This window comes from Neurospora tetraspora, assembly GCF_033439725.1.
Source record: "Neurospora tetraspora strain CBS 560.94 chromosome Unknown B0H65scaffold_1, whole genome shotgun sequence".
Classification (NCBI taxonomy): Eukaryota; Fungi; Ascomycota; class Sordariomycetes; order Sordariales; family Sordariaceae; genus Neurospora; species Neurospora tetraspora.
In genome coordinates this window covers 3592840-3606731 of record NW_026944383.1, presented here as the reverse complement: position 1 = coordinate 3606731, position 13892 = coordinate 3592840, and the positions used below count along the sequence as shown (strand labels likewise).

At 53.9% G+C, this 13892-nt stretch overlaps 5 protein-coding genes across 5 annotated transcripts; 3 read left to right on the top strand and 2 right to left on the bottom strand.

Annotated features, from left to right (window-relative positions):
- Positions 1-42: 42 nt before the first annotated feature.
- B0H65DRAFT_544280 (uncharacterized protein) lies at positions 43-987 on the top strand (the record flags this gene model as incomplete). The annotated part of the gene is made up of 1 exon (XM_062829280.1): positions 43-987. One exon carries the CDS (start codon positions 43-45, stop codon positions 985-987), a length of 945 nt encoding a protein of 314 aa, XP_062686379.1.
- Positions 988-1966: 979 nt separating this feature from the next.
- B0H65DRAFT_450392 (rotamase PTPA-2) lies at positions 1967-3744 on the bottom strand. The gene has a single exon (XM_062825999.1). It carries the CDS (start codon positions 3510-3512, stop codon positions 2163-2165), a length of 1350 nt encoding a protein of 449 aa, XP_062686378.1. The 5' UTR covers positions 3513-3744; the 3' UTR covers positions 1967-2162.
- Positions 3745-3943: 199 nt separating this feature from the next.
- On the top strand, positions 3944-5148 carry B0H65DRAFT_31896 (uncharacterized protein). The gene is made up of 3 exons (XM_062823389.1): positions 3944-4271; positions 4342-4499; positions 4560-5148. Exons 1-3 carry the CDS (start codon positions 4085-4087, stop codon positions 4968-4970), a joined length of 756 nt encoding a protein of 251 aa, XP_062686377.1. The 5' UTR covers positions 3944-4084; the 3' UTR covers positions 4971-5148.
- A 2957-nt stretch (positions 5149-8105) lies between these two features.
- B0H65DRAFT_417059 (ATP-NAD kinase-like domain-containing protein) lies at positions 8106-10256 on the top strand (the record flags this gene model as incomplete). The annotated part of the gene is made up of 2 exons (XM_062824062.1): positions 8106-9681; positions 9766-10256. 2 exons carry the CDS (start codon positions 8106-8108, stop codon positions 10254-10256), a joined length of 2067 nt encoding a protein of 688 aa, XP_062686376.1.
- Positions 10257-11385: 1129 nt separating this feature from the next.
- B0H65DRAFT_31870 (uncharacterized protein) lies at positions 11386-13880 on the bottom strand. Its single transcript, XM_062823385.1, has 3 exons — positions 13514-13880; positions 13306-13417; positions 11386-13238 (listed from the first exon to the last, which is right to left on the bottom strand). Exons 1-3 carry the CDS (start codon positions 13738-13740, stop codon positions 11565-11567), a joined length of 2013 nt encoding a protein of 670 aa, XP_062686375.1. The 5' UTR covers positions 13741-13880; the 3' UTR covers positions 11386-11564.
- Between the last annotated feature and the right edge of the window lie 12 nt (positions 13881-13892).

Sequence of the window (13892 nt, the reverse complement as noted above, 5' to 3'; positions counted from 1 at the left end):
AGGTCGGGTTTCGAGAGAGCATCGACTGCCACGCCCATCACCATGGAACCCGTCCCAGAGACCGAGCGAATGGAGGAGTTCCGCCCCTCTCCTCTTCCCAGTTTGAGGGTCAACACACCCGAGTTCGACTACTTGCGCAAGCCGCCCACCCTTCGCCGATCAACCGACCCCTCTCCAGCATCCCCCACCTCGCCATCTTGGTCAACTCCCACGCTTCCATATCGCCCTCGCGCCTCCTCGCCGCTGTCTACGCTTCATGTCAGGTCGAGGTCAGCAGTAAACCTAGCACCACCCATGGCGCGCACTCAGTCTATGCCCGGCGTCAACGGATCCGGCCATCTTCTCTTCTCACCACATATCCGACCACAAAGCCCTGCTCAGTCGCCGAGCCGGGTCCGTCCTCTGCGCAAGCCAGTCGACGAAGTTTTCCCTTCCTCGCCAACTCGCGTCTCGGTCCATGACCATGAAAGGCAGCTTTCCGAGAGAAACAGCTCGCCAAACCTAACCCTTGGGTCAACATCCACAGCAACTTCAACGGCCCGACTACGAAGACCTTCTTCGCCTTTACGACTTGTTCATCATGCCAGCACCACATCGTTGTCATCCATACCATCAACTCCTTCTTCAGTCGCATCGTCGCCATCTTACCGAGCTTACGACTCATTTTCCAGCAACTACTACACAACCTCCATGCCTTCAACACCCACTTCCATGAGATCCAGGAGCCCCAGTATTTCTAGTCTTGAAACCATCCCAGACACCCCAGATGCCGAGGAGGCCGCTTTGGAAGCCGAGAGAATTGCGCAGCTGAAGGCCGCAGCGGAGGCGGCGGAAGGTGGCGGTGATGCCAAAAGCAAAGCGAGTGCGGATGCTTTGTCGCGAGGCAGGACGCTAGGGTTTGGTTCCAGAGACAAGCGGAAGCGGTGGAGTGTCTGCGGTGCCGAGAGGAGGCAGGATCTCGATTTGGAGACTATCTGGGAGGATTAAACCTTTCGGACCTGTTGGTGTGTCTCTCTTGGTCTGGTACAGTACCAAGAAACGACGTCCATAACAGCAGCGACATCCAGGCAGGCAGATACGCCCGGCGAATCCGATCTGGGTACGAGGACGAGGTTTATCTTCTTTGCATAAAGGGCGGCGGCTTTTTTCCAGTCTTTTCTCCTTTTTACCAAGCATATCGGCATCGAATTCTTTCAACCATTGGGAAATATTGGCGGCGTTTGGCGGTGGGGATGGAATTATTCCTTTCGATACCCTCTCTGACATGGGTATCCGACAGTTCAAGGACGCCTATGGCAGCAGCCGTTTTTGTGCGTTGGGTAAAGCAAAGCACCTTGCGATGAATGTGGTGGGGGTTTCGTGTTCAGCCATCATCATGAATGAGGTCAATCTGTCGTTTTCATCACGGGTTTCTTCTTTTTCTTTCGCTCGTTTCGTTTAGCGACTATTGGTTGGGGGCTTGGAATGGACTTGGACTGTATGTTACCATCGGATTCTCCGCGGCTTTAAGGAGTCGGTCATAAGCGCTCTATAGGATTCGCTTAGTTCTATTCATATCATCTTCAAACTGCAATGACTTTCGTTGATGAATGTGCTTCTTGCTGCGTCATGACTTATCCACTATATTACCTATGCTTGCTCAATCGACAATTGACTCCTTTGATATGTAGCGATACTGTACGGGTACGGTGGACCTGCTATTACTGATGAGACAGACCAGCTTCTGCTTTGGTCATAGAACAGTTGAAAGGGGCATGAACTAGTGGAAATTGGGCATGTTCCCCTATTTCATCCCATGTGATCCTTTCCGTATCACTCTTTCTTCACATCAGCCTCTCCTCACCGATTATAACACTTCATGTCCTCAAAATCCTGACCCATTGCTTAATCGCTAAATAGACCGGATACTCCCTTCAATATAATAACGGCTTGTGAAGTTCTTGTCAAAGTATCAAACCTCAAAGCGGGTTTGTGCTGGCTCCGGTAACACTATTTTTACCATCTTTCATTATAGAAACTAGGTATTTCAGTGATACATGGACAGTACATGAGGATGATTGTATGATCATTAGAGACCTTGAGGTTTTTGTTTATTTGAACATACGGTTTGGTGAATATCTTTACCACGCTTGTGATACTTCTCATAGACATAATCTCAGACCTCAGTCAAAGGGTATCCTCCTCAAACTCTCCCCCTGTCCCCTCTTCCTCATCTCCTCCGCCGCCGCCAGACTACTCGGCACCTTGATACCGCAGCAATCGCCCCAGCCAGTCGGCTGATGCACATGCCTCTTTCCATCGCTATCGTCGTACACCTCCACCTCGCCGCCCTCCTCCTCATTCTCCTCACTGCCCAAAGCGTTGGGATCTTGCTCACTCATACCCTCCGCCGCAGGAATCAGCGACCCAAACAGGAAGTGTTGCATAACCGGCAACTTCTTCAACACCTCAGACACAAACATCCTCCTCATCCCGCCCTCAATCTTCTCCCAGTTTTTGGCACTACTGATATCGTCCAGCATCGGACTATGCCACCTCAGCCCTTTGACCGTCTTGGTACTGTTCACAAACGCCACCTGACCAAGATACAGGAAATCATGACCAAACTCTTCGAGGGTCAGCTCCTGGTGGATCGCCCGCGGCGTGATAAAGTGGTGATGCAGCAGCTGGCTGGCCCCAAACAGGAACGGCAGGAACTGGTAGTCGTCCAGTCCCCACACGCCGTGCGAGCCCGCTGGCTCGAGGTAGTACGTCATTTGGATCAGGCGCATGACTTCCAGGTAGCGGGCGAAGACGCAAAGCACGAGGGCTTTGAAGTCCGATTGTTCGAGGACCGAGAGCTGGTACAGGCACAAAAGCCACATCATGAAGTTGAGCTCGTGGCCCGAGCCGTAGTCGATGCGCGTGCGGTTGCCGAAGGACTGGTTGAGGTAGGCTGAGGCTTCGGTGACGGCCGCTTCTGGAAGTTTCCCTCCCAAAAAGGCGGCGTGCCATTGCTGACCGCGCTGCTTGACCTTGTCGAGAAAGAGGCGGAAGGTCTTATTGCCGAAGCGAGAGCCACCCTGGTCGTCTGGTGGCGACTCCTTGCACAGCGCTTCGGTCTCGTCGAGGATGCGGAGGATGGTCTTCACGGGCTCGCTGAGGTCGGAGTCCTTGATGGCGGAGATGGGCGTGTCGACTACGGATTCGGAAAGGGAGAAGACGAAGGAGAGGATGAGACTGTAGGTGGGCGAGGCCAGGAAGAGCTCGTGGTCTTTCCGGAGAAGAATCCGTCGGACGGGCGTCCGGAACTCCAGGGTCGACGGATCTGGGCGGGGAGGGAGGGCGGGGGTTTCTGGTACCGGAGTCGGGTTCGATGGTTCTTGCCTCCGTCGCCGGGGCTCTAGTTTGGGAATGCGGTCTCGTAGATTCGGGATGCCCTGGCCGGCTTTGGAGATGGGTTGTCCTGGGGCTGCTGGCGATCCTTGGCCGGTGCCTGTGCCTGGCCTTCCTGTTATCGCTGATGTATCCATGATAGGTGAAAGCTGGGTGTTCTAAGCAGTGTGAGAGTGGGCTTCTTCGTCGTCAGTATTGCAGTTGACTGTACTCGTTGTTTTAGATGCGATGACTGATGATGGAAGCTGGGGATATTGGTTCCGTGATGTAGGTGGGAGGTTACAAGTGTAGATGTTGGAAGGGAAGTTTAGTGACGGGCAATCCCCTGAATGCTGGGAGCATCTACCCCGCCGTAGAGCCATCGTGGGGCAGGCAAAGTGCTGACGGCGGAAGGCGTAATGGCGTTCTTTGGCGGGGCGGGGCCGTTCGCGACTTCGTTCCACTGGCTGGGCTGGGCTGCAGCTTCCTGAAAGCTTGGCAGGCACGCTGGGCCCGCCGCTGGGAAGGAACGGAGTGGGGTCATCTCAAAAGCTAGCGCCGGGCTGCAGATCCCGTCGTGGAGGAACGACCCGCCTTCAACATCCCGCCTTCAAAACTTCACTCGCGCCGCAGAAGCAACATCACTCACAACTTGACCTCAGCCGCCGTCCGTCACAACTAAACTTCAAGCCCCGCCTACCCTCACACCGACCCAGATACCACTCACATCATGACCACTGCGGCACCCGAAGCGTCCCTCAACGCCCTTCCCCGGGCGGATGGATCGGCCAGATACTCGTATGCTGGGTACACGGTCACGGCCTCAGTCAATGGACCCATTGAGGCTCAGCGCCGGGATGAACACGCTTATGAGGCTCACGTTGATGTTATCGTACGACCCGCTGCTGGGGTAGGAGGTGAGAACATCATAATGGCACCACCACTTGGAAAGGGACCATATCTCACCTACTTCGCTTTTCTTTATAGGAACACGAGAGCGCCATCTGGAATCCATCCTGCAGTCCTCTCTTTCTCAAATCATCCTCGTCAAGAACTTCCCCCGCTCCGTCATTCAGATTGTTCTTCAAATTGAGAGCATACCTGAAAATGCTTACGTCAACACAAAGCTGGTGCAGGCCAGTTTGGTAAGAAACTCGAGCCTTTTTCTCCTCCTGCCAGTAGGCTATAGCTAATCCTGGCAACAGAACCTCCCCATAATCCCGGCCTTGTTCCAGACTGCCGTTCTCGCTCTCTTGTCGGCTACCGTGCCAATGAAGGCAACCGCCACGTCCACGGTCGTTGCTGTGGTATCCGAAGACGGTTCGAAGAAGATTGTGGCCGATCCCTCTCCCAAGGATATCGGAGAGGCCACCTCGCTACACGTCCTTGCTTTTACCTCCCACGACGAACTTCTTCTTTCAGAAAGCGAAGGCGACTTCACCGTCAAGGAGTGGGATGACGTGTACGAAAGGGCCCAAACGATTTGCTGCCAGTCTGCCTCAAAGCAGGCAGATATCGATATGATGCTTGATGGTGATACGTCCGGTCCAGATATGCGCCATTTCCTTCGGTCGGCGCTGGAGACCAAGGTAGCATCCGACCTCTACTGGAAGTGAAGCTACATTCGGTCTTGGACTGTCTGCTCGCATCTCGTGCGTTTCAAAAGCTGAAGGGTTGAGCATTCGGCTCGTGGTGTTTCCGGAATGAGAACCCATAGGCCTTTTCGCCGGTTGACGGGACAAGTGCAGCTTGCAATGCGACTCGAGAATCCTTGACGCCGTGGAAAAAAGCCAGTCTGGACGGATACGAACCAAACGCATTCAAAAGATAACCGCTCCCCTCTCGGCACAATTACACATCACTCGGCAAAGCGGAGGTTGTGATCGCGATGGATATCATTCAACGCAGCGGAGTGGATAACAATCCTAAGTGAGATTTTACTTGGATTGCGCACGGGTTCCTTTGACGAAACTATCGCCGCTTCAAACGCACAAGAGGTGGGTCCGACATAGGGGTTATGTTTGGAATATTCTCAGGCCAGGGCCAGACCCCTGTTTCATGTCGCCTTTCCAGGCACTCCAAACTGTGACATTGGGCACTACGGTCTTGGTGTCCCTGGTGTGCCTGAAAAACCAATCGACAATATTGAAACGGAGATAATGAGTGCTTCAATATGGCACTGGGGTTGTGGGAGCTATCCAATCCGGATGATGGGAAATATCGAACTTGACCATATCGCAGCCACGCAGCTGTGAGCCTCGAGATGATGGTTTGGTGCCGCTGCATTGGGCTTTTCAAGAACGACTACTCTTCGCCTCCGTGCGAGTCAGGCCTAGTCCTATGCAACACACAATTTTCAGTCCCATTCCGACTTCTTGACCATGGTTGTGCTCGCCTTTTCTTTGGCTGTCTACGCGGCTTGAACGGCATCAATGCGCCATGGCATTGTCTGATTCCGGCGGGTCAAACAGGGCTTCACGGAACACCACATGGGGTCCTGTCATGAAGGTGTGCAGTGTACTATGCAGTAAGTTTGTGCAGTGAGAATAGCGAAACGAAAGCGCTTGTGTTGTCATGCAGATGCTGAATACCGCAAAGGAATACTGATTGATGCAGAAACGATCTCTGGTACCTTGCGCCCTGGGCCGTCAGCGTCGGCAACCTGTGCCGTGAGATGCTGTCTGAGCGGCCGCGCTAGCGCCTGTACCCCGGACGTTCGCCTCCAAAACCCCAGCCGCACCAGGATACATGAGACGTAACTTACACCTCGAGTCCAGTGTACCATGCTCTGGACGTGATGCGAGGGGAGGGGAACTGATTAGAAGCTTCGAGTTATGCCAGAATATCCTCGAGGACGCCTCTGTCACGAGCACTGGGAACATCCAGAGATTGGACAAGCTGAAGGCACTATCACAGCGTGCTGCATCCATATTCTGCCGATACATCGTCCCGTCTTGACACACCTACTTCCGCGTTTCGATACCCGCCATTGCAGCTCTATAATGCTGTAGCCCAAAAGAAACTGTCACAAGAACCTCCTCGGACTTGAAATCCCAAAATAGGATAGCTATAGTACACACATGCGTGTGGCGTACACATTCCGGATAGCCTAGGAGCTCCAAATCCACCCCCTTGCCGCACCCCGAATACGTCGAACAGCTCCATCCCGATCTCACAGATTGTGACCCGCCGAAACGTCTACCACTACCTATCACCGGCGCCCCGCTCCTCTCCCGGACTTGTCTTGTGGTATTAAATCACAAGCACGACTGATGTTCGTTTTTTGCCTTCATTGTCTGCTCTTCATTCGTGTGCATATTTGCTACTTTCGCTGTCTATACCCTTATTTCAAGAACTTCCATTCTTTCTGCCTCAGGAGGCAGCTACATTGTCAGAACTCTGGTAGTTCTCACTGTCCTATCTCTATCACTTCTTTTAATATCTCTTCTCTTCACACTCCTTCGTTGGACGCCCAGACGAGTCCAGGTTATTTGACGGTCCAATCAGTGCCCTAATCACGTCGAATAACGATCACGGCATAAGACTATCATAGCGTTGGACCTCCTTTTCGGCAAAACTTCTCTTGGGCAGATATATAAGCGGCGTCTCTACAGCACACACTGTGACCCGTTCCCAACGACAAGCGATTCCTTTCACTCTCCAAAGCCATACACAAGGCCACGTGCATATCACTGGTCACGATCCCACAGCGATTTGTGCCAATTGCTCTCGGCATTGTCAGCACAAAACCACAGCAGGAACACTGTCACACCGGGATCACATACCCGCACCCAACTAGGAGGACTGTTGGCACCTGCATATCAAAACCAGGTACTTTTGCCCTTTCACTTTCTCTGCTGTCTCGGTCTTTCTCTCACATTAAGCGCCATGTTGGCTACAGCTTTGGGAACATAGAGTCTGGACGAGTTCTGACTAGGGAACCCTGGAAACCAACGGACCCGCTAACTGCTCGTTTCCAAACTTACCAGATTTGCCTCTTGTCTTTGACCCCTCCTGGCCCATTGTGTAAATCGATAGCACAATCACATTGTAGCGGATTACAAAGCCAAGTTTGCAGCGAAACCCGAGACGCGAGACAACCACCGCCGTTGTTTGATCTTTTTCCAAACACTCTGTACTTGCTCGTGTTTGCGTCCAGGCACAGATATCTCGCTGGTAACATATCAGCTTAACTATCTCAGTGACGTCGCAATCAGATCTTGAGGGCACCTTAACCAAGTCGTTCGCAGGCCTAATCGACTCACCACTCGCGATTCGTTGCAGCGCCCCATCTCGCCGTAGTGCATTCACCGTTGCACCGAGAAGATTGCATTGTAGCAGGTCGCATCTCACAAAGACCTTTGTCCTGGTTCCGTGCAATCCGATAAGTCAATCGGAACTCCAACGTCCCCAATCTTTGGTGACTCTTTACCCCATACTCAACCCTACAATCGCAGGGGTTAACCGGGCGTTTTCCCAGTGCGGCCTTTCACCAGCTACTCGCGATCTCGAATCATTCACCATTCGACCGGGTTCTTTTCCAGCAAGTGAGCTGAGCCGGCGCATTTCGTACCTGGCTACCGCACAAAGAACTGGCTAAACTCGGGCTGCGGCAAAGCAAAGCGGACGATCTACCGAAAATAGACAACGGTATCTTCCACGGTAGCACCTGCACTAGAGACAGCTCCCACTTCCCACCATCGATCGATCCACCCAACATGCCGTTCTCTAGCAGAGACCCCCCTGTCAACATGCCGCTGCCGGCCCCAATCTTGTCGCCCACAGCGATCCACCCAGCGCTGAGCGATTCGGGCACCTCGCCTGCGCCTGGGAGCGGGAGTGCTGGGGCTTCTCATCCCAACAATCCGTCCGCCCATCTGAAACATCCCTCGGACTCTCACCCACCATCCTCTCACCCACACCCGCTCCTCCTCCCGCTCCCACGCACCCGCCCGTCGTTCGCATCCTTGGATCAGTGTGCCTCCGATGGACTTACCAAGGCACGCTTCTCCGATGATGCTGACCGCCCAAAGAGTTCTAATGCAGCTCTAGACCTAGGACGTGCGTCAGCCTTGGATTGCGCGATCTCCGACGCAGATACCGCAGCTGGAACCCCCAATCTCCGACATGACGGCCTGGACTCCGTGACACCCAGACAGACTCCCAAACCTGCATTCGCTTCTCCCCTTTTCTCTTTAGATACCCCAGTGCAGGCGGACTACAACTCGGTGCGAACCGCGCACTCTCCCGCTTCGGCCTCAGCCTCCACCTTCGCTCACCCGCAACCACCACACGTTCCTGGACATAAGAAGAACGCCCTGTCGATCGAGTCTGTGCCCCGGCAGACGATTATGAAAGCATTGGCCTCGGTGGCCCGCAACAACAGACCTCAGCCTCTCTCTCTTTCCGGCATGCTGTCCGCACACAACATGCCTCAGGACGGCGACAACCGTCCCTCCACTTCGTCGTCGCAGAAGCTGTGCGACGCCCTCAACGGCATCGCCCTATCCGGCAGCACTTCGCTACAGTCACCATGCTTCTACCACAACCGCTTCGATGACGCGGTCGACATCGACAAGGTTCTGGAGGAGATCAAGAACGATGAGTGGATGTCGCATTCCCGTCTTGTCCAGACGGCCACAGGTGTACGAGAAGTGTCCAAGCAGCTTCAGCGACGGCCCATTCGACGAGCCGTCAAGAATGTCATGATTGTCACCAAGGCCCGCGACAACCAACTGGTTGTCCTCACCCGTGAACTAGCCCTCTGGCTTCTCCGGACCCCCCGTTATGGCTCCGACCTCGGAGTAAACGTCTACGTCGACGCCAAGCTTCGAAACTCAAAACGATTCAACGCTGCGAGCATTACCGACGAGAACCCTCGCTTCAAGACCATGCTCAAATATTGGTCGCCAGATCTTTGCTGGAGTCAGCCCGAAAAGTTCGATTTGGTGCTCACTCTAGGCGGTGATGGCACCGTCCTCTTCACATCCTGGCTATTCCAGCGCATTGTCCCGCCAGTACTATCATTCAGCTTGGGGAGCCTGGGCTTTTTGACCAATTTCGAATTCGAGAGATACAAGGATCACCTAAATCGCGTCATGGGTGACGAGGGGATGCGCGTCAACCTGCGCATGCGCTTCACATGCACGGTGTACAGAGATGGACCACTCGGACACGAAATGGAAGAAGGCGAGCAGTTCGAAGTGCTCAACGAGTTGGTCATTGACCGAGGGCCGTCGCCTTATGTGTCCAACCTTGAACTATATGGTGACAACGAGCTGTTGACCGTCGTCCAGGCGGACGGTTGCATCTTTTCTACTCCTACAGGTAAGTCTAGCCACATAAGCACAGCCAAAGCAGCCTCTGAAAACGCAATAAGAGACCTAGCACTAACGTGATTCTCCCAACCAGGCTCAACAGCCTACTCCCTCTCCGCCGGCGGCTCCCTCGTCCACCCCGACATTCCCGCCATCCTACTCACGCCCATCTGCCCACACACGCTCTCCTTCCGACCCATGGTCCTCTCCGACACCATGCTCCTCCGCGTCTCCATCCCGCGGAACAGCCGCGCGACCGCCTACTGCGCATTCGACGGCAAAGGTCGCGTGGAGCTCCGCCAGGGTGATCACGTCACCATCACTGCCTCCCAATACCCCTTCCCCACAGTCGTCCGCGCCGACGCCGAGTGGTTCGACAGCGTCTCTAGAACATTGCGGTGGAACACGCGCGGCGCCATGCAAAAGGCCTTTGACGCTTCCTCGGGAGGGACGGGAAGCGATGCGGGTGGGGAACAAGAGGAGGAAGGGTGGGATATTGATACCGATTCGGCTTGTTATGCGAGCGAGGAGGGGAGCGTGAGTGCGAGTCCGTTGAGGAGGCAGATGAGTCTTTTGGGGATGTAAAGGACGGCCACCGATTTTCTTTTGGATACTGAGTGAGGGGGTTGTTGGATTCGTTGGAAACATGCAATGTGTTTCAGAGAAGCATAAGCGATAGATTTCTTGCTATTTATTGCATAACGCGGGGACGGGATATCCTGAAGGAAGGCGATAGAACAGGAAGAGAAGTAGGAAAGAGACGGAGGGAGCATTAAGAGGTGGATCATGGATGGGTGGAAGTTACTACATCACGAACGAGCAAGTGGATAGTTGGAAACTCAATCGCATTGGTAGGAAGGAACACATAAACGGAGGGATTAAGGGGAACGAAGGAAGGGCATGGGCTGAATCACAGGCAGTACGCGCCGAACGTGTGTGTGCACTTTGGAAAGATATCTTTTTGGAAAGGCCTTGGATTTTACAAACTGGCGTCTATACGGAGTTTTTAGTTAGGAATTGTTTTCCTTTTTGGCTAAATACGAAAATGAGTGGATGGAACAACCATATCCCCCTGAACAATGAACCCCGGTGATTACTGTGATTCCGGTACTTGATACCCAGATCGCGTAGGTATGCATTTTGATACGCCACATGCGTTAATCATCTGGGTGTTATTTGTAGTTGTTCACTGGGTGTCGTTGAGCCCCCCCTTTACGTTTTGGGAAGTTTGTTTACACCACTCATGCAAGCTAACGAACAACAGCCAATGCCTACGTCACCGTGATCGCCCAGGCATGATTTGTGCATGTGTACCTATATTTACACTACTTCATTCTGCCGACCTTATCTTTACTGCTACACTACATTATCAAGCACATTTGCTGGTACGATGTCTCAATGGTTTACAACAACTTCAAATCGGTTTGCTACCTCGTCCCCTCAGACCGGTCAGAGAGTCTCTATATATATAGGACTGAGTACGAGTACCGACAAGTAACGGCAGCCCATCCCGCTAATCAGACGGCGATTTTGTAGCCCTGACGCGTATATGGTATGTATGGGTACAACAAATAGTACAGCTTCCCTTCCCTCCCTTCCCTGTGTTCTTTGACTAGCTGGGTAGATTTGTCATATCGCATAAGCCAAACAAGAGCCCTGTTATTTTGATCTGCCGTCAAACGCCGGTTGCGTGGTATATAGCGGAAGCCGAGGTATCGTTGACAATAACTGACAGATATAATATAGCACAAAGGAGCCAGATAAGACCGCTAATATCCCACTACGCCTATAAGCGCCCGAAGCAAATCCGCGTTCAGTATCGACTTGATAGTGCTGCACTTCCCGACGACTGCCCAAACCTTCAGGCGTCAAACGCTGTCCATCCAGACCTCATCACCGCCAATTCCCCTGACTCAACGAAAGCAATCCAGCAACAGCATCCGCATCCCCCTTCTTGCTCGGACTGACTTCCCCACGCATAAACCGCTCGACCTCATCAAGACCATCATCTTCAAAAGGAGGAGCACGGCGGGAAGCAGTCGGGCTGTTGTGATTCGGCGTCGCAAAGTCTTCGTAGATCCTCAGCTCAGAAGCTCCTCCGCCGCGTTTGTCTCCTCCTCCGCGGTACTGCCCCCTACCACCGCCATAAAAAGGGGCAGTGTTGGCACGGTTGCCGGATAACAAAAACGACGGGCTCGACTCTATTAGGGCATGACGGGCCGGTGTTCGGCGGGGATTCGTCGTTGTTGTCTTTTCGTAATTTGATGACGACAAGGGACCGGAGGGGAGCAGTCGTCGGTTCGTTGGCCGAATGGCGGAGGAAGGTTGGTGGTAGGAGAAGCGGGGGTTTCCGTTCTCGTCTGGACTCCAGTTCTCTTTGTCCGACTCGTTGCCTTGTGGGGAGATGAACAAGGAGGAGGACTTGGGTTTGGTGTAACTGAAATCCGCTGTGTCTGCTGCAAGGGATTGTCTCTTTCCAGCCCAAATGTTGTTGTTGTTGGGCGTCTCTAGCCTTCCCGTGGCGCTCAGCCCTTTCGTCAGCCGGGGTTTCTTGGTCGAACTGTCTGCCCGGGGGGTCATTCCGCTGATGCTGGCGTTGCGCTTGTTGCTCCTGCTCGGTTGCAACGGGCTGCCTCCGCCGGCGGTGCTCGAACTCGTCGATCGCAGCAGACTAATAGCTGCGATTGCTGAGCCCCGGCTCTCGTGCTTGGCTTGCACCGTCAGTGCGTCTTCGCGGTTCTCCGCGTCACAAGCGAACTCCCAGGCATGAACGTCGCGCGACCTCCCGCGCGTGAGGCGAGGCAGCAATGGGGCAGCGCTTTGAGACGAGGGAAGACTGTTAGTAATGGTGGAGATGGGTGGTAAAGTGACTGGTGATTCACTGGGGCCACGGTGGTAGCTGGGCCGGCATGCCGAGTCGAACGATTGCAGCTCTGATGGTGGGAGGCTGGCAGGATTTTGTGGCGGCGAGGTGACGACTTCTGCCTTGCCGTCCAGACCCGTCGACAGGCGCGGACGAAGCGCAGAGGTCGAAGACGAACATGATGAAGGGGGGAAGTTGTTGAAGGAATCATCTCCTCGGTTGAAACTGATAGGCGTTGATAGGACGTGGGAGTGGGCTGGGTGGTTCCATCGGTTGGACAGATAGCCAACCGAGCTTGGCAAATGCTGAGACATTAGGAGGGAGTCGTCGTCACCGGCGTGTCTTTGCTTTTGGGCGGGAGTCGCGTATACAGGGTGGGGCATGCTTTGTTGCTCCTCTTGAGGTTGAGTTTGCGGTTCTGGTAGTGGTAGAGTGTCCTCCTGGAGCGTGTCTTCGTGGTTCTGCTCGGTCTCGTGGTGGTCAAGTCTGCTAGGCGAGGCAACCTCCCGAGGCGAGGAGTATTCCTGTTCTAAACTTAAAACAGCTTGGATGGGCGATGTATGCTCCGGCTCGGACGTATACACGGGAAGGGTGTTGTCCGAGGACAGTATTTGCATACCGCCGTACCGAAGCGCGGCTATCTCCTGAGGGGACAGGGGACGTGATTTCCTGCGATCGTTTTGTCGGCGGTTTTGGAACCAAATCTAGCATGCGCGTTAGCTTAGCTCAGTTACACGTGGTGAATCCATTGGTGGTGACGCGATGGCTAACCTGAACTTCTTTTTCATTTAACGAGACGCGGTTCACGATGTCTTGGCGCGCTGCCTTGTCGGGTTTGGGGTTCGCATTGTAGGCTGCCTCGAGTATGGCCTTGTCTTTTGCTCTGGGATTGGCAGTTCGGTTAGTCCCGCGTGTTGTCGCAAAGATGGGATGGAAGAGCTCGGCAGCCGGCCTCCAAGCCGGTTGGAACCAAACTTACGTAGTTCGTTTTCTCTTCCCCTTTGGATGTCTCTCCGCCTCTCCGGACGGCTGTGACGAGAGCTGCGGTGCTGGAGTTTCCGATTCTCTCAGCAATGGGAGATCTAAGACTTCGGTTTGGCTGGTGCTCTGGGCGAGCTCTTCATGTTCCTCCTCGTGGGCGAGGTCAGGGACAGCGCGGGAAAGCTGGGGAGAGGGCGTGGAGGGTGTTGGGGCGAGAGTGTCCATTTCGGTTGGCGGGTGCAGGCCAAAATAAAGATAGTAAATCGGATTAATGCATGCTCCTGCTGGGAAACTGTTCGCTGGTCTGCGTCACGCCGGTGACTTCGTATGGTTTTGGGTTCAATGGCGTCGGTATAGGTATGTTATCCAAAAGCAAC

Coding starts and splice junctions, on each gene's coding strand:
- B0H65DRAFT_450392 (XM_062825999.1), bottom strand. CDS start 3,512: ATGGATACATCAGCGATAACAGGAAGGCCAGGCACAGGCACCGGCCAA.
- B0H65DRAFT_31896 (XM_062823389.1), top strand. CDS start 4,085: ATGACCACTGCGGCACCCGAAGCGTCCCTCAACGCCCTTCCCCGGGCG. Junction 4,272..4,341: donor ACCCGCTGCTGGGGTAGGAG/GTGAGAACATCA, acceptor TTTTCTTTATAG/GAACACGAGAGCGCCATCTG. Junction 4,500..4,559: donor AGCTGGTGCAGGCCAGTTTG/GTAAGAAACTCG, acceptor TCCTGGCAACAG/AACCTCCCCATAATCCCGGC.
- B0H65DRAFT_31870 (XM_062823385.1), bottom strand. CDS start 13,740: ATGGACACTCTCGCCCCAACACCCTCCACGCCCTCTCCCCAGCTTTCC. Junction 13,418..13,513: donor GGGAAGAGAAAACGAACTAC/GTAAGTTTGGTT, acceptor TGCCAATCCCAG/AGCAAAAGACAAGGCCATAC. Junction 13,239..13,305: donor TAAATGAAAAAGAAGTTCAG/GTTAGCCATCGC, acceptor CGCGCATGCTAG/ATTTGGTTCCAAAACCGCCG.